This window comes from Schistocerca americana, chromosome 3 (assembly GCF_021461395.2).
Source record: "Schistocerca americana isolate TAMUIC-IGC-003095 chromosome 3, iqSchAmer2.1, whole genome shotgun sequence".
NCBI classification, from domain to species: Eukaryota; Metazoa; Arthropoda; class Insecta; order Orthoptera; family Acrididae; genus Schistocerca; species Schistocerca americana.
In genome coordinates, this window is record NC_060121.1 from 793,771,476 (window position 1) to 793,791,685 (window position 20,210).

The following is a 20,210-nucleotide window of genomic DNA, read 5'->3' on the forward strand; positions in this document are numbered from 1 at the left end:
AGCCATCTTTGACACAAAATAGTCTTATAGTGAAGGGTGGAAGCACTCATACACTGATTCACACGGAGAATTCTCAAAAAAGCTAAAGCAGTACTGAGCAAAGAAACATAAGTAGAGGAAAAAAAAATTTATCCCTTGCCTGGAAGGTGGTGCGTGGGTTTGCTCCTGGGATCTGCAATATAGGCCGAATGAAGGAAGCAAGTAGGAGCAGGTGAGGTAAAGCTCTTTGGTACTGCAAGTAAAGTTAAAGCACCTTCACTGGTGTATAAACATATATAAACACATTACTTAACTCTTGGTACAGATGAGCACATAGGTGCGAAGCCATTCATGTATCAAAGGAACAGCTACTAGAAGTTAACAGAGGCGAAGTCTGTAATGGCTAGCCCGTCATACAAGCTGAAGCTAAATTGCTAGGTCGTCTGATCTTGATCAACTGGGCTGAAAGTAGAGCGGTGCTTGTCAAGCTCCACAGCGTCGGTTAGAGGGTGCTGTGGTCCGCGCAGTTTGTCTGCTCTTGTAGTGCCAACCTACGAGCATGTCACTACGCTGTGGCATCGGAACTATTGATACCACACATACAGACATTGAATATTCCAGCAGGCTGGTATTTGTACAAACATTGAATATTCCAGAACGTAAAACATAAGATATATCAAGAACCTTCCAGAAATGATAACTACTAAACAACAGATAGCAGGTGGTCAGGTTTGAACTGGTGACCCTAAGCATGTAAGCTAGCGACACTAGCCACTACACCACATTGCATGTGTGACAGCTTGTGACACTGCTCCCTCTCCCAAGAAACAATGACCTGCTCTTTCGGAAGTTCTCATTTGAGCCGACTTTAGCACTCTAGATCTAGATCTTATCAATGTCCTCTGTATGGTGGCACTGGTAGATCTTCATCATGTTGTGGTCTTGTTGTTACGTACAGTCCACTATGATGGGCATTGAAGGTAGCTCCTACTGTTGATGCTTCACAATTGCTGAGTGGATCTTCAGTTCCCTTGAACCTCCTATCTTCAGTCTGTACCTCTGGACTGTGGTATGGTTTCATGTGGAGAATATCTCTGAAATTTTATCTTCATAATAAAGAGTCATACTTCTGAACTTCCTACATGACAAGCAACAAAGGGTATGCTACAACCCAAAGTAGTGCTATAGAAACTTTCACGTTAGTCCTACTTTATGACCAGGAATAAAAATTCATATTAAGTCTCCCGGGCTGTATGTCACTGGTCAGTACTTGGTATTGTAGCTCTTGCTCTTTTGGTCTTTCTCCTTGGCATTCATGGTATAAATGTGAGCCAACTGTCTTGTTTCTTCAGTACTGGTGATGAGATGTTTCACGTAGTCATCCTGCATATCATCAAGCTGAAATGGGAACAGTGTGTATATTGTCATTTGAATCTCGTGACTGTAGAGCAGAAAGAATGCTGTGAAGCCTGTAGTGTTGGGCTTCACTGCTTTGTATAAGAATGTCACAGTGGGCAGTATTGTACCCCAATCTCTCTGGTTGATATCAGCATACATTGAGAGGATTTTTCCCAATATCATATTATTGAATTTTGTAAGGTCATTCATCTGTGAATGGTAGGCAATTGGAAATTTCATTTTCACAGTACTGGTAAATGAACATTTGTTTACTTGATTTTATGTTTTGGATAGTGTTGCCAGCTGTTGAATGTTATTACTATTGTTGAATGTGTCTTTGCGATATCAGTGATGTGTCTCTATGTGTGTGTGTTTGTTTTATTATGGTTGTATGTATTAGATGATTTCTTTTTAATTACTTTTTTATTTCTTTTATTAAGTTTAACAAAGAGTTTGTGTTGATGTGTGTTTGTTCATTTGTCGTGTTTGTTCTCTGCTATTGCTTTCTGTATATGATAGTGTTCCTGGATTGGTATAAGGCATTAGTTGTGGTTATTTGTCCTATGGTTTTTGTTTCTTGTTCAAAGCTGCTAGGATGGTGGTTATAGTGTTTTAAGCGTTCTGCAAATGTGTAATAATTTGTGTTGGATAGATTGCATGGTTTTGTATTCTATGAGATCTGTTCAAAAAATTCAGATCTTTGTCCAGAAAATTTTTCTGCGCTTACCTTTTGCTTACTATACATGGTTACCTTTGAAATACCCTCCTCCACAATTGATATATCACTCCCTATGCTTTCTCCAGTTCCGGAAGCAGTCTTGGTATGCCTCTTGCTAGATTGCATGACATGCTATGTGCAAATTTTCTTTATCTTGTCTATCATTGCAAATCCTTTCAATGGGTTTCTCAAGTTGATCATAAAAATGTCTGTAGGGGCCAGGTCTGGTGAGTCTGGAAGATGAGGCAGCAGAGTGATTTAATTTTTTGTGCAATAGTCGTGCATGAACAGGGATGAATGTATAGGTGCATTATCATGGTGCAAGAGCCACAAATTGTCTCACCATATTTCAGGCCATTTTCTTTTCACATTGTCTCTCAGGCATTGCAATGCATCCCGATAGTACCATTGATTAACAGTTTGCCCTTGTGGCTTAAATTCATAATGAACTAATCCTTCAAAGAAAGCTATCAGCATGGCTTTGACATTTGACCTGAGACCTGATGTGCTGTTTTGGTCTTGGAGAACCTTTCCTGACCAATTGTGAAGATGGAACCTTGGTCTCAACATCATAACCATAGACCAATGTCTCATCACTAGTTATGATTTTCTTAAGGAACATCTCATTCTCATTTTCATGATCCAAAAGGTCTTCACAGACTGCAAGGCAAAGGTCTTTCTGGTTTTGAGTCATGAGCCATGGGACAAACTTGGTGACAACATGATACATTCCAAGATGCTGTGTCAGGATTTCATGACATGATCCAACTGAAATATTATATTCGTTTGCAATCTCTCAGACTGTCAGTCTTTGATTGACATGCACAATTTCATTGACATTCCTGACATGAACATTGTCGTAGATGTCAAAGGGCATCCTGAATGAGGGTCATCTTTTACTTCCATCCAGTCATTTTTAAGCTGTGTGAACCATTTGTAACACCAAGTGTGGCTTAATCACTCATCACTCTAGTCATCCTGCATAATTTGGTGTGCCTCTGTAAAGGCTTTCTTGAGTTTCATGCAAAATGTAATGCAGACGTGTTGCTCCTGTCACTCTGTTATCTTGAAATTTGCAAACTGTGTGACATAATGTTCTACTCAATACAGCACGGAACAATAACAGACACACAAAAATGAAAATTCTGGCAGTTACACATTAAACATAAGTGTGTGCAGGGATGCCAACTCCATTTTGCTCCAACACACCATTGTTGCCAAATTACAATGTTTTGGAATTTTTTGAACAGATCTTGTTTATGGACACCCTTTGCCTTTGGTATGTTTGCCACTCTGTGTGTTAATTTATGTGTGTATGTCATAGTGTACCATGTGTATTATCTTTACATGGTATTGTTATTGTGAATGTGTGTTGTATGTATTTGTGGGTTTGAGGCTTTTTATTGTTTCTGCAGTCGGGATATGTTGAATGTGTTGGATATGTTGAATGTGTTGTGATTGTTTCATATTTATGTTTTAATTCTTTAATACAGTCTGTGTACTATATGTATGTCATACCTATTGTTCCTCGCTATTTGTATGATTGTACTCATTCCTTTCAATAGTTTCTCCTATTGAATGGGATCATGTTTATACTATGTAACATGTATCTTAGTGCAGATAGCTTCTGGTTGTGGGGTGATTGGAAGTGAATGTATTATTGTGTATGTGGTTGTTGGTTGTCCACAAATTTTAAAAGAATATTTGCTGTTTGACTTTATTATTGTTATGTCAAGAAGATCTATTTGGTTTTCTTCCTCTTCAGGTGTGGGAAAGAAAAATTTGGAACAAATCATTCTACATTTTCAGAACACTTAAAACACCATAGCCATCATCCTACCAACTTAAAACAAGATATGAAAATAATTAGGAAAACAACCACAACCATCATGTTATATCACTGTGGGAGCACTGTCACACCCAGAAGACCATAGTAGAGAAAAAACATGTGATAAATGACAAGACACACATCATCATAAACTCTTTGCTAAACATAATAAAAGAAGCAAAACATAATTAAAAAGAAATCCTCTCATTCATACCAACAAGTTAAAGCAATACATAAAATGATGAAACAAATACATACAAACACATACACAAAAAATATAAAATAAAAATAATTTATAAAAAGTTTTCACAATCACTTGCATAATCATACTGAAACATGCAGGCATGCAGGCAACTACACACACACACACACACACACACAGACACACATACACACACACACACACACACACACACACACACACACACACACACACACACACACACACACACACACACACACGGGGTCACTTCGCTGACATCACATTCAACAGTTAGTAATAATGTTCAGCTGTTGATAACACATTGCAAAAAATACCATCAAGTAAACAACTGTTCATTTCCTAATGCTGTGAAAATGAAATTTTGTATGGCAGAAAGCAGAAGAAGAACAGCTGTAAGGAAGGGACGAAAATGCATGTAGGTCAACAGCTATCAAACTTGTAACTAGAAATTTATGGTATTGCTACATCACAGATAAGTAGAAATGCCAGAACTGTTTATAGCCTCAATATATAATGTCCAAAACAGTTTAAACACAAATACTTGTGTATTCCATGGCACTGAAGATGTCTTACAAATAATAAATGTCAAACACAAGTTGGAAAGAAAAACTTGCTTTATTCAGTTATGATTAGACAGATCTTAAGTAATAATTATTGACACAATTTGTTAAGTGTGCTTGTTGGAATAGCTTTGTCAATCCGGGGCTCTGATCTTTCACACTCTACAACTGCTTTTCCTGGCTGCAAGACGACCCATCTGAGAATAATATTATTACTACATTCCGTTAAAACATTAAATTCAGAGGGCTGTGTTCAGTCGCTTGTAGTTATTCTTGCCATACATATTTCTGTCAGATGGACATATTTCCCAAGTGAGACTTTCAGTACCACCAATTTCTTATCACTGAACGTAGTATTCTCGTACTGACAATGATAAACATCCAAGATTACAGAAAAGGATGTGTTGAGTCAACTAGCACCTGGACAAGTTGGCCATCGATGATGACCATCAATTAGTTACACTTACATTTTGGTGAATGTCATCCATGGAAGATATGTCAGCTGGACATATTTTCCAAGTGAGACTTTCAGCACCATCAATTTCATATCACTGAGCATAGTCTTCTTCATCTGGCAGTGATAAACATCTAAGATTACAGAAAAGGAAGCCTTGAGACAACTAGTGCCCAGACAAGTTGACCATTGATGATGATGTCAGTTAGATTCACTGATATTTTGGTGAATGTCATCTGTGGAAGATAGGCACCTGTGGTGGTCTCACATCTGTAGATAATCGTGTCACTTAGTTTCCTAGAAGTTGGCAGCTACGCAAATCGCTGGTACCTCTGTACAACAACCAAGTGTGGCTGCAGCTAGTTGGGGAATGACCTTTCCATGTACAGTGATGGGTTTCATCCCACAAGTCAGCTGTAATTGTCTGCAGGTAATTCACATGAATAGAAGGCTGATGCTTGGTGTGATAATATAGCGTTCGTCTGGAGCTATTTCGGGAAATTATAGAAAATCTAAATCTAGATGGCCAGATAGGGATTTGAACCACTGTCTTTCCAAATTCAAGTCCAGTTAGCTAACCACAACCATAGTGCAAACACATCAGTTTGTTATCCTCTTTCTTCCAAATGTCTGTTCTTCCACATGACATTCGAATTCACATAGGAGTTGATAGTACCTGTGTTTGTCAGGTGCTGGGTTGTCATTTTATGGCTGTGACGTAGTTATGAGTTGGCTAAATACATTCTCCCTGGTGCATTCAGCTGATTGCAAAGATTTGTGCTAAAGACTGGTACATATCTTCCTAAATTTGTTGGCATCGCCGATGAATTTCTCTGTTGACAATTTGATGAATTCCTCTATTGTTGTAATATTCTGTACCAGAAGGGCTCTGTGCATGTTTTCTTCAATTTCTTTCAGCAAATGTGAGATTTTATAGGATTCTGTCCTGTCAGGATTCATGATGTGGCATGTGGCTTAAACATTCAGTATGTACAACTCTCTCATTTCCCCATGATGCTGGGTCTTATTCTTCAGTCTTTCTTCAGCTAAGTGCACTTAATGCTGATTGTTGCCAAACTTTTTTTCTTTCATTTCAGCCTAGAATTAATCTCTGCTATTAAGTTTCTCTTCATTGTTCTTGAGCCACTGCTGGGCTGGGCACATTTGTCAAACACATCACATCATCTCACTTGTAATTGGTGACTCAGTCAAACCCATTCCATCATTTTGCCAGGTCCTGAATCAGAAAACACTGATGGATGCCTGATGTGCAGATGTTGGATTGGAATCCATTGATATGTTAAATATACAGACCTTGACAATGATGTTCTGCTTGTATTCTGGATCCTGTCCATGTAGGTGATTGCTTTTATTTTGACTAATTATACCCCTGCCCTCATGAACCATGACCTTGCCATTGGTGGAGAGGCTTGCATGCCTCACCAATACAGTCAGCTGTACCATAGGTGCAACCCCAAGAGAGGGGAATCTGTTGAGAGGCCAGACAAACATGTGATTCCTGAAGAGGGGCAGCAGTCTTTACAGTAGTTGCATGGGCAACAGTCTAGATGATTGACTGATCTGGCCTTGTAATATCAAACAAAATGGCCTTGCTGTGCTGGTACTGTGAACAGTTGAAAGCAAGGGGAAAATACAGGTGTAATTTTTCCTGAAGGCATGCAGCTCTACTACTGTATGGTTAAATGACGATGGCATCCTCTTGAGTAAAACATTCTGGAGGTAAAATAGTCCCTCATTTGGATCCTCAGATGGGGCTACTCAGGAGGATGATGTTATCAGGAGAAATAAAACTGGTGTTCTATGGATGATAGTGTGGAATGTCAGATCTCTTAATCAGGCAGGTAGGTTAGAAAATTTAAAAAGGGAAATGGATAGGTTAGAGTTAGATATAGAGGGACTTAGTGAAGTTTGGTGACAGGAGGAACAGGACTTCTGGTCAGGTGAATACAGGGTTATAAATTCAAAATCAAATAGGGGTAATGCTGGATTAGGTTTAATAACGAATAAAAAAGTAGAAACATGGATAAGCTACTTTGAACAGCATGGTAACTGCATTATTATAGCCAAGATAGACATGAAGCCAACACCCACCACTGTAGCACAAGTTTATACGCCAACTAGCTCCACAGATTATGAAGAGAGTGAACAAATTACAATGAGATAAAAGAAATTATTCAGATAGTTAAGGGAGACAAAAATTTAATAGTCATGGGGAATGGAATTCGATAGTAAGAAAAGGTAGAGAAGGAAAAATTGTAGGTGAATATGGACTGGGGGAAAGTAATCGAAGAGGAAGCCGCATGTTAGAATTTTGCACAGAGCATAAATTAATCATAGCTAACACTTGGTTTAAGCACCATGAAAGAAGGTTGTATACATGGAAGAGATCTGGAGACGCTGGAATGTTTCATATTGGTTGTATAATGGTAAGACAGAGATTTTGGAACCAGATTTTAAACTGCAAGACATTCCCAGGGGCAGATGTGGGCTCTGACCACACTTTATTGGTTATGAACTGTAGATTAAAAGGGAAGAAACTGCAAACAGGTAAGAATTTAAGGGAGGTTGTAGGGAATTTCAGAGGGAGCATTAAGGAACAATTGACAAGAACAAGGGAAGGGAATACGGTAGAAGAAAAATGGGTAGTTTTGAGCTATGAAATAGCGAAGGCAGCATAGGATCAAGTAGGTATAAGATGAGGGCTACTAGAAACCCTTGGATAACACAAGAGATACTAAATTTGACTGATAAACAGAGAAAATATAAAAAATGCAGTAGATGAAAGGAAATAACAAATGTCTAAAAAATGATACTGACAGGAAGTACAAAATGTCTAAGCAGGAATGGCTAGAGGACAAATGTAAGAATTTAGAAGCATATATTATTAGGGGAAGATAGGTGCTGCCTATAGGAAAATTAAAGAGACATTTGGAGAAAAAAGAAGCAGCTATATGAATACCGGGAGCTGAGATGGAAAACCAGTCCTGTGCAGTGAAGGGAAAGTAGAAAGGTGGGAGTAGTATATAGAGGGTGTATACAAGGAAGATGTTCTTGAGGCCAACATTATGAAAATGGAAGATGATGAAGATGAAGATGAGATGGGAGACATAATACTGCATGAAGAATTTGAGAGTGCACTGAAAGGCATAAGTCAAGACAAGCCCCAGGAGTAGACAACATTCTGCTAGAACTGTTGATTGCCTTGGGAGAGCCAGCCATGACAAAACTCCATCTGGTCAGCAAGATGTACGATGTAGGTGGAATACACTCAGACTTAAAGAAGAATAAAAAATTCCAATTCCAAAGAAAGCAGGTGCTGACAGGTGTGAAAATTACCAAACTGTTATTTAATAAGTCACTGTTGCAAAGTACTAACATGAATTCTTTACAAAAGAATGAAGAAACTAATACAAGCGGACACTTGGAAGGTCAATTTCAATGCTGGAGACATGTAGGACTATGCAAGACAATACTGACTCTAAGCCTTCTCATAGGAGATAGGTTAAGGGAAGGCAAACCAATGTTTATAGCATTTGTAGGCTTAGAGAAAGCTTTTGACAATGTTGACTTGAATAGTGTCCTTCAAATTATAAAGATGGTAGGGGTAAAATACAGGGAACAAAAGGCTATTTGCAATTTGTACAGGAACCAGACAGCAGTTATAAGAGTCAAAGGGCATGAAAGGGAAGCAGTGGTTGAGAGGAGAATGAGAGAGGGTTATTCAATATGCATATTGAGCAAGCAGTAAAGGAAACAAAAGAAAAATTTGGAGTAGGAATTACAGTCCAGGAGAAGAAAAAAAATTTGAGGTTTGTCGATGACATTGTAATTCTCATAGAGACAGCAGAGGACTTGGAAGAGCAATTGAATGGAATGGACCATGTCTTGAAAGTAGGATGTAAGATGAACATCAACAAAAGCAAAACGAGGATAATGGAATGTAGTCGAATTAAATCAGGTAATGCTGAGGGAATTGGGTTAGGAAATGAGGCACTTAATGTAATAGATTAGTTTTGCTATTTGGGCAGAAAATAACTGATGATGGTTAATGTAGAGAGGATATAAAATGTAGACTGGCAGTGGCAAGAAAACCATTTCTGAAGAAGGGTAATTTTCGAACATCGAGTATAGATTTAAGTGTCAGGAAATCTTTTCTGGAAGTGTTTGTATGGAGTGTAGTGAAACATAGACAGTAAACAGTTTCGACAAGAAGATAATAGCAGGTTTTGAGATGTGGTCCTACTGAAGAATGCTGAAGATTGAATGGGTAGATTAAGTAACTAATGAGGAGGTACTGAAGAGAGTTGTGGAGAACATAAATTTGTGGCACAACTTGATTAGAAGAAGGAGTTGGTTGGTAGGGCACATTCTGAGAAATATGGGATGACCAATTTAGTACCAGAGGGAAGCGTGCGGCGTAAAAATCATAGAGGGACACCAGGACATGATAACGGTAACCAGATTCAGAAGAATGTAGGTTGCAGTAGTTACTTGGAGATGAAGAGGCTTGCACAGGATAGAGTAGTATGGAGAGCTGCATCAAACCAGTCTTCAGGCAAGACCGCAGCAGCAGCAACAACAACAACAACAACAACTGGAACCAAGGTGATATAGATGTGGTGTCCCTATCACACAGTGCCACATCCAATCCACAATCAAATCCAAATCCAAAGGCAGGGCCATCAAAGTTCTACACTTAGTACTGGAAGCACATTTTTTGCTGATATTGATGTACAACTTTGTCAGAACTGAACTCTTGGATGAGAATGCAGCCATTTATACCATGTATATACATAAAATATTCCAGAATTCTGGTACTTGTACAAACTTTGAATATTTAAAAATACAAAAACATTACAAAAATAAGGTATTTCAAGAACTTTTAAAAATTGATAAATGTTAAATAAGAAATAAGAGCTGGAATGCTGGTGGTCAAGTTTGAAGTGGTAATCTGCAGCACGCCATACTGCACGCATGACTGTTCATGGCAACACATAAAAATAATTTCCATAGAGAGTATTTGTCTATTCTGCTGATTATCATTCATTTTGTATTCCACAAACGATTCTAAGAAGTCACAGTCAAAGGAGTGGATATTGTAAAATATATGGATACATTAATTAAATTGTAGACAAACTTTATGGGACATTCCTTAACATTATTTTCGTAGCAAAATATGCTTCATGACTTTACTTATCCAAATAATATTATTATTTTTCTCCAAAAAGCATAAACATGTGCTTAACAACAATGTGAAATGATACATGCTACATACCACATAGAGAAATTGTTGAGTGGTACACTGGCACAATGGAAAGGTAGGGCCAGAAACTTGTGTGTATCTCTATTATAAACACTGAAGTGCTAAGAAACTGGTATAGGCATGCGTATTCAAATACAGAGATATGTAAGCAGGCAGAATATGGCACTGCAATCAGCAACACCTATAAAAGACAACAAGCATCTGGCACAGTCGTTAGATCAGTTACTGCTGCTACAATGGCAGGTTATCAACATTTAAGTGAGCTGGAATGTGGTCTTATAATCAGCACATGAGTGATGGGGACACAGCATCTCCAAGGTAGTGATGAAGTGAGGATTTTCCCATATGACCATTTTACGAGTCTACCATGAATATCAGGAATCTGATAAAACAACAAAACTTCGACATTGATGCAGCCAGAAAAAGATCCTGCAATAACAGGACCAACAGTGACTGAAGAGGATTGTTTTGTGTGACCGAAGTGCAACTCTTCTGCAAAATGCTGCAGATTTCACTGCTTAGCCATCAACAAGTTACACTGTATGAACCATTCAATGCAACATCATCGATATGTGCCTTCAGAGCCAAAGACCCACTAATGCACTTATGCAACATGCCGCTCAGAAGAGCTCTCCATCTTTCATACTATTATGGATTTATGGACAGTCCTGCAGGATTCATGGTGTCAATTCACTCCAGCACTACTTCAGATTTTAGTCGAGTCCATGCCATGTTGTGTTGCGGCACTTCTGCGTGCTTGCAGGGCCCCTACACAATATTAGGCAGGTATGCCAGTTTCTTCGGATCTTCAGTGTATGTATAAAGCAGAGCATATGTGTGTATGTCTGGTATCTCCTCCCAGATTCATGGATCAATTTCAACCAAATTTGGCACTGAAACAGAGGCCTCATTTCAGCACTGTGAGGTTTATAACCTCATAGTTCCAATAGGAGCAAAGACGTGGGAAAAAATGTGTTTTTTCCAGCCCCTGGTCTATAGGCTGACATGCATGAAAGGAATTTTATGTGGGAACTATATCAGCCCATCTAGGCGCTTCAGTCTGGAACCGCGCGACCGCTACGGTCGCAGGTTCGAATCCTGCCTCCGGCATGGATGTGTGTGATGTCCTTAGGTTAGTTAGGTTTAAGTAGTTCTAAGTTCTAGGGGACTGATGACCTCAGATGTTGAGTCCCATAGTGCTCAGAGCCATTTGAACCATTTTATATCAGCCCATCAAATCAACCTGATTTGCAGGGCAGCCTACACATCAGGGGCAAGACACAGTTTCCCAATGTCTGAGATTTAGGCTGCCCTGCATGACATGCATGCTGTCTTTTAGTAGCATGAATCTGCTTTGCATAGTCATCTGTATATCAGGGGCAAAGAAATGATTTTCAAGCCCCCTATGTGTAGCGTGCTCTGCATGACAGGCATGATGTTGGAGCAATATTGGCCTGCTTTATTGAACTGCATTGCAGGGACTACATGTGCGAATGAGCAAGTGGACAGGTTGAGATGAATAGAGGAGGGAATAGACAAAGCAGGGGGTGAGGGGAGGAGGAGATGGGCAGGGAGAGTGGAAGAGAGCGGTATGTGTGAGAGAGATGGAAGGTGTAGAGGGCTGGGGGGCAGGTGGAAATGGAAGTGGGAGGTGGAGGAAGATGTGGACAGAGAGAATGGTTGGAGGAAATGGTAAAGAGGGGGGGGGGGGGGGGAGGAAGAGATCAGAGGGAGTGGAAGGAGGAGATAGACAGATAGAGGTGGAAGCATGAGACTAACAGACAGAGGGAGGAAGAGGTCAACACAGAGAGAGAGAGAGGATTAGGTGTGTTCAATATGCATGTCAAATGCATAAGCAGGTGACAGGTGAAGCTGCAGGTAAAAGGCTAGTGATTACATATTGGTGAAAATGAACTGAATACTGCATATGGGAAAAAACCTTTTCTTTCAGAGCAGCACTTATTGTAAATGTTGTCTGTTTTTAATATATGTGGTCAATTTTTAACTGACAATAACTAAGTGTACCTAACAGTTTTACTTTAACTATAATATACTTTTAATTTATTACTGAAATGATTCTAAATGATTTATTTTTCTTTTACACAGTTAAAAATAAGACTCTCTCTGAAGCCAGCTGATGATAAATACATAAACAGGAATCTCAGTTTAGCCTATAACATTAAAAAAAATGTGTCCTCATTACAGAGTCTACACAGCTTTAAGAAAGGGTCAGTCATGAATGTAATTTTTTTTATGTCCATTCCATTTTTGTTAGGGTGTTAAGAGTATTTATTATCAGGCATTGTGTTATAGGTTTCCCAGCAATGTATCTCTAACAAAAACTCTACCTGAAGAATTGAAATCTGCATCAAATCAAAATGGGCTTCTTGCTATTAAAAGTGTAAGTACTGTTGATTACTTTAGCAGCTGACAGATATTAATAGTTTATTTAACCTCCGAGTATGAAGTCTTTCATACAAATTACTGACAATATTAGAAAAAGGATAACATTGATATTCCCCATAAAGATGACCCATTGAGCTGCAACCAGGCATACCAAAATGACTGTTACACATTTTATCTTTTGGCCAAAGCCTTCTTCTGCAAAGAAAACAAACACACATTCACAAAAGCAAGCACACCTTATACATACATGACCACTGTTACCAGCAACCCTGACTGATGGTGTCACGAGTGTGAGATGGGCTTGCTTGTGTGAATGTATATCTGTTTTCTTTGCTGAAGAAAGCTTTGGCAGAAAGCTATAATGTGTAACAGTTCTGTTGTTGTGCTTGTCTGCAACTCAGTGGGTTATCTCTACAGCGAGTAGCAATCTTATACTTTTCCTAATATTGTTGATAAAAAAATTAGTAGAAAGTCATTATATGCAAAGATTTCTAAGTTGATTTAATGTTGGACAGTACTGATGAAAGGCATTTCAAAATATGGTGCTGTTGTCCAGCTTTGAGTTGATTCTGCAGTAATATTCCCAGCAAGAATAGAGGTACATAGTACAATAGAGATAGATAATTTACTTCTAAATCAATTGTCTTTCACAAAATAGGTACAAGCTGCATAATAAATTGGTTACCTGACAATGGTTGTAAAATTGTAGCAACAAAATGTTACCAACAATTTATTTTAATTCAAAAGGGGAAAGGAACAACTTTATATATTCAAAAATGCTGATACAGTTGCTATAATCAGAGGTAACTTGCAGAATGAAAAAGCTGAACAAGTTTCCCAATGACATCTTAAGATAAGAAAGTTAATTCTTTTCTAAAAATATTTCTAAAACATTGCGATCATATCTTCTTCTACAAAGGACACTGAAAGACAGAGTGGCTAATGTCTAGGACCAAAGCACATATTGCAGAAGTACAGGGTTTTATTTAGTGCAGAGTAGTAATAACAATAATATTATTACAAACAAAGCACATTGATACTTGTAGGTCAGGATGTCAAAGTTCTGAAAAGTGCAAATTATGCCTCGTGTTACTATCTCTCAAAGATCTAGGTCAAGGTACTTCCAAAGATCACTACGAAGTCCCAATACAAATAAATTGGTGAGTCAGCATGGAACAGATAGGAAGAAGTCACCAAGAAGCTCAAGTCCTGAGAGCCATAAAATTCAGAGCAGTGACAAGAAGCATTAAGCAAAACTAACTTACAAAATAGACCCATTAACAAAACAACAGAAATGTATATGGTGGACCTGCTAATGTGATATGGTTTTGAGGAAAGGGCAACTTGTGTGGCAAAAATGGAACTCACAGAAGGTAAAGATAACTGGATGAAATTCCTGCACAAAAGAAAACACACTGCCAAAACAATCCATGGGGTAAAATATGTTTTTGTCAAGAACCATCTAGATAGCTTCAAGAATTCCTACTCAAATGAGGAATATTTTTTCAAAGGTCAATAAATACTGAAGAATTTTCCAAAATTCAGGTTTTTTTAATTACAAATTAAAGTTGCTCTTTTGGGAGATATGAAGGTGGTAAGGTAATGACCACAGTTCTGTCTTCTAATCATCAATACTTTTATTACACGACAAATGTACAGGTCGAAGACTAGGCGGGAACTGAGGTCCCAGAAGCATACAAAACCGGTGGAGCCCGCAATATGGAGTACGTACCCAAAGGTGGTGGGGTGGGGGGTTGGCGAGAGTTTTAAGTGTGTTACGGTGAGTTCCTCCACATATAACGGCATGGGCTGTGTGGGAGGAAAGCGTGGAGCAAATCCTGGAATGGTGATGCTGAAGTCTTGAAGCGACGTCGGCAGTCGTAGTCGTTGGCCAGTGCGGGAGTGCTGGTGTCGTCGGCAGGGAACCTAATGATCACCTTTCCACTTGGCCTAACATAAGCACGTAGGTTGCCACACGTAGCACTTCAAGAGATTTTGAAATGCTTCACTATACGTTGTGACTCACCACGTAATGAATCACACGAATCATCACACGCAAGCAGCACTAATGCGATATCAACACTAATGACAACAGATAAACCACAAATGTCATTAGGATGAACGTGGGTAGAGAGCTCGTAAGTGGCGCCTGCTAACAGAGAGGTATGCTGCGCCAGTGGGGTGGGGAAGCCATAGTATGGTGAGGGCGGCATGCTGCGAGTAGAGGGGTGAGTGTCAGACATTGAGGTCTCAGTGGGCATGGCAGGAACCTGCGGGCTGCACTGGTTAGAAGAGTGGCACAGTGTGCTGTTGTATGAAGATGGAACTGTTATGTTAGAGCCCTGGGAGCTGGGGCCTCTGCTATGGGAGCCAGGAGGCGGAAAACCCTGGAATGAGTGTGGGCTTGTTGACAGGGCCGGTGTAGGTGTGAGTTTACTCGAATCATGAGCAGAGGAAGAAGGCCGAGGGTGGCCAGAGAGCGTGGTCTCTTCAACGGTGAGTGAGGTAGGGGAAAACTCGATGCGAGCAGGTTTAACCCTGTTGAGGGAGACAGTAGTTACGGAGCCCTTAATTACAATGTCCATTGTGTTAATGGTTTGTTTGACAACTCTGTATGGTCCTGTGTAAGGGGGCTGTAACGGGGCTTTTACAGTGTTGTCGCGAAGGAAAACAAATTCACAAGTGCTGAGCGTGTAGCTGGAAGGGGGTGGGGGTTGAAGCTCGTTACAGTGTAAACTCACCCGTTCTACCAAGAACGGCAGTTTGGATGGTTTGGCGACTGGAGTAGGAGCAACAAGTTCGCCTGGAAGTGTAAGCGCCTGGCCGTAGACAAACTCGACCACTGAGCCTTTAAGGTCTTCCTTGAAAGTGGTCCACAAACCAAGTACAACGAATGGCAGGGCTTCCGCCCAAAGGAGACCGTGGCAACGTAGGGCCATCTTAAGCGTCCTATGCCAATGTTCCACGAGGCCGTTGCTTTGGGTGTGTTATGCTGTTGAATGAACTTTTTTGATGCTGCACAGCCTACATAGTTCAGAAAACAAGGCAGACTCAAATTGACGGCTGACGGCCTTGGTTGGTCGTTAAGTAAACAGGGCAGCCAAAGAGTGAAATCCAAGTGCCTATGAAGGATCGTGCCACTGATTCGGATGTAACATTGGGTAGTGGGGCAGCTTCCACCCAACGAGAGGTTCTGTCTATAATAGATAGCACGTATCTGTAACCCTCGGAGGGGGTGAGGGGGCCCACCAAGTCCATGCTGGAAGCGTCTGGGAGGAGCGGTGAAGCTGCCCGGGGGGGGGGATCTGTGCCGCGAAACTTTATTTTGTTGGCACAGAATGCAGGCACAGACCCAGGCTTGGCAGTCGCAACGCATGTCGTGCCAGACAAAGCGCTCTGAAATAAGTCTGGTAGAGGCTCTCACACCTGGATGAGCTAGGTTGTGTAATTTGTCAAACACTTGTCTCTGTAGATGTTTGGGTATGAAGGGATGCAGCGTACCAGTTGATTTGTCACAACAAACCTCACCTATGACACTGGGAAAGCTGGATCGCACAGGTGTGAGTAACGAGCTGTGATCAGAAATGAGGTCCGTAGTGTCCGTGTCGGCAGACTGCAGCTGAGGCAAGTTAAAGAGGTCTATCAGAGTTGTGAGAGCACTGACACGAGACAAAAAATCTGCGACCACATTATCTGCACCCTTGATGTATCGTATGTCAGAGGTAAATTGCAAAATAAAGTCCAAATGACGGAAGCATCTAGGTGGAGGGTCAGTCAGGAGGTTCTTTACAGCAGCAGCCAAAGGTTTGTGGTCGGTTAAAATGTAGAAGTCTCTACCCTCAACCTCGGCGCGAAAGTCTTTCACAGCCTCATAAACTGCCAAGAGCTCCATATCAAGGGCTGAGTACTTTTTTTGAGTGCTGTTGAGCTTCTTAGAAAAGAACTGCAGAGGAGAGGTAGTATCTCTGGTTTGGCTGAGGATAGCACCTACTGTGGTATCACTGGCATCTGCGGTAATGAAAAATGTAGTGTCGGATGAGGGTGGGCAACAGTCACTACGTTTGCTAGTAGGTGCTTCAGTTTGTCAAATGCTTGTTCCATGGCAGGGGTCCAGGGGACTGGGCGGATACCAGTCATATTTTTGCCAGCAAGGGCGTCTGTTAGGGGAACCTGAAACTTGGCTGCGGCAGGCAAGTACTTCCTATAATAGTTAACTGTTCCGATGAACCTGCAACAGCTCCTTAAACGAGTGAGGGCGTGGCAAATCCAAAACAGGTTTGATTTTGTCCTCGGGAGGAGTGAAGCCCTTTGCTGACACAATGTAGCCTAAGAATCTTACCGAAGTCTGGTGCAACTGGAGCTTCTTATTATTCAGTTCAACACCAGCAGTGGTAAGAGTGTCTTTAACAATCTGCAAATGTTCCTTGTTCTTTTGCAAAGTAGGACTGAAAATAAGAATGTCGTCCAAGTAAACGAAACAAAAATCCGTATGAAACAACACCTTGTTTATGATTCTCTGCCAAGTTTGTGCAGTGTTGTGGAAGCCAAAGGGCATGAACTGGTACTGGAAAAGGCCGAAAGGTGTTGTAACAGCTGTCTTTTCAATATCCTCTGGTGCCATCGAAATTTGATGATAGGCCCTCCTACAATCCACTACCGTGAAATATTTGACACCTGCAAGAGCATGGTTAAAATCCACAACGTTAGGAACTGGGTACTTGTCTATGATAGTATGAGAGTTCAACTTAGTATAGTCGCCAACCATATGCCAGGTGCTGTCGCTTTTTGTGATGAAGTGGATAGGCGAGGCCCAGCATCTGGCAGATGGTTCGATGATGCCGGCTGTTAGGAGATCATCTATTTGTTTGCAAGCCACTTTCATGAGTTCTGGCTTGAGACGACATGGTCGGCAAGAGATAGGTGGTCTGTCTTGCAAGCAAAGTTTGTGGGCAGTGCCGTCTGTAACCACGGAAACGCGCGACATGGTACACGAGGCGACTGTCTGTGGCATAGTGTGCGCGGCAGCCGCTAGGCTGGGTTGTGACATGGACGGCGAAAGTTTGCATAAGTGCCAACTGTTGGGTGGCTGGGAGTGACAAACAAGTGAGCTACGCAAAACAAGTTTGGTACACTGTTTGTTAGTAACCGAAGGTGCCGCTGTCAAGCTTGGTGGTGGTAGCGGGCACAAATGAACAGCTGATGGCAGTAAATCAAAAACATTAACCTGCACCTGGGAAGTTAGCTGCCCAAGCGAGGAGGGGGATGAATGTGCACTCGAATTAACACAGTTAGAGCTGGTGGGAGTGTGGACACTGTACAGTTTATGTGGCACACAGTCACAAATGCACTCGGGCGCGAGAACACTGTAGTGGCACCGACTAACTTTGTGTGTAGCCGAGGCGTCGTCTGCTGCAAGCTGCTGCCGTGTGGAAGATAACTCATTACTTAAGTCATTGAGGAGATGGTGTAGCTCAAGTTGTTCCAAGCGCAGGCGTGTAGACTCGACACGCTCCATGAGCCACTTATTGGTCCATGACAAGAGCTCGGAGGAGGGGTTATTACACTTCCTAGCCAGGTGGACCTATTTAGCAGTACTATTGACACTCGACAAAGCACACAGGAAGTGTTCCTGCATAGAGTGGTAGAACACTGTATTCTTCACGAGGTCAGGCCACAGTTTGAGGTATCGTAGAAAGTCGATGCCCAAAATGGGACTGTCGATGTCAGCCACCAGGAAGGACCACTTCAGGTTGCACTCAGCCAAGTGGGACACTGCATGTGAAGTAGAACCTAAGCACGACAAACTAGATGAGTTTACAGTACATAGGACAGTTTCGTGTAGCCGGATCTTTTCGGTAGCAAGACAAGATGGAAGTAGGGAAACATCTGCACCCATGTCGATGAGAAACTTTGTGCCAGAGTTCAAGTCGCGGACGTAGACTCGTCCATTCGAAGCATTAGCATTGGGCACAAAATGGAACGTGGGACGGTGCCTATTGCTTACACCACAGGAGGTGGCGCCGCTGCCTACCTGTGGTTTAAGTTTGGGTAGGAGCACGGCGGTTTACAATTGTGTGCTTGTTCCCCAAATTTTGCATCGAAGAAACAGTATTTATGGGCAAACGTCTGCTCCTCCTGCGAGTGGTCAGACGGCGGCAGCCCAGAATCTTCCACGGAGTCAGATGTGCTGTTGCTGTGCAGATGTGAAGGTGCCGGTAGTGTGGCGAGCTTGACAGACTTAGATTTAGTGGGGCATCCACGTTGGGGCCCTGGTTGTGATTGGAAACTGGCATAGCTGCTCGACTGCTGGGCATGGCATTCACGTAGTAGAGCGGAGTAAGCTCGGTCGGCAACGCGCAAGCGTTCGCTATTTGGTCTATCTGCGCAAGCGTTTGCTATTTGGTCTATCTTCATAGGCGGAGATGGCCATTTGGGCAGACAGAGGCAGCTTTTCTGTCCAAATCTCGGTGAGCGTGATGTCTGGCATGTCACATTCACTGACAAGAAGTCGAAGACATCGCCACAGCTAGGACGGAGATCTGTCGCCGAGGCATTCTTCATAGACGAGCTGTCAAACATTTTCTCTTCTTGTCTTGGAGACACGTTCCAGTATTACTTGTTTAGCTGTAGCGTACTTCTCGTTCGGAGGAGGTGACTTAACCAGGTCATAAATTAAGTCGACACGGTCGTGGAGGTGGTTCATGAGGCATCTGAAATGGGCGTTGTCAGCAAGTGCACAGACACTGAAAGTTTGCTCGACCAGGTTGAACCAGAATTCTAGGTGGGCAGGTTTGAACGCCAGAAGTTTAGGTAGATTCGATGAACTGGCAGTCGAAGAATGCGGGCAGCCGCTCGAGGACGCAGAAGTAGGCAAGTCAAAGTTAACTCTGCGTCGTGAGGGTGGTAGAGAGGAAGCAGCTGTGCTGGCTGTGTTCATAGTAGCTGGAGGGGAAGCAAAATCCGTTAGCAGGAAGCCCAGCATGGAGTGAAGCAGGACCGGTTATTGCAGCGGAAGGTGAAAGTGGTCACTGCGGTTGCTCGACAGGTTATTATGCAATTGGTCCTCCACATCTAAAGCGAAATTTTCCATCACAGAGTCACTGATGAGCTTGGTGGAACCTGACACACTCAAATTACTGCACTGATGAACACTCAGAGTAAAAGGCTGGCGAATGTCATTCACATAGTGTGCAACCGGCACGAAGTGATACACACGTGGAGCTTGCACATTTAAAAAGGCGTCCTGTTGTGGCACATTATGAAAACTATGCTCCCCTCTATTTACAGTACTTGCATTAAAGTTTGGTATCAGTGTGTAGTGGTTTCTTGTACTGCTGTGCAGCGAAAACTGAAGCACTTC

At 41.6% G+C, this 20,210-nt stretch overlaps 1 protein-coding gene across 1 annotated transcript in view; it reads left to right on the forward strand.

Annotated features, from left to right (window-relative positions):
* The window catches only part of LOC124607219, a 216,552-nt gene that overhangs the window by 186,013 nt on the left and 10,329 nt on the right, over positions 1-20,210 (forward strand). The window contains exons 10-11 of the mRNA XM_047139490.1: positions 12,551-12,672; positions 12,758-12,845. Of these exons, the coding sequence (XP_046995446.1) occupies positions 12,551-12,672; positions 12,758-12,845 (210 nt within the window). The remainder of the gene's footprint in view (positions 1-12,550; positions 12,673-12,757; positions 12,846-20,210) is intronic.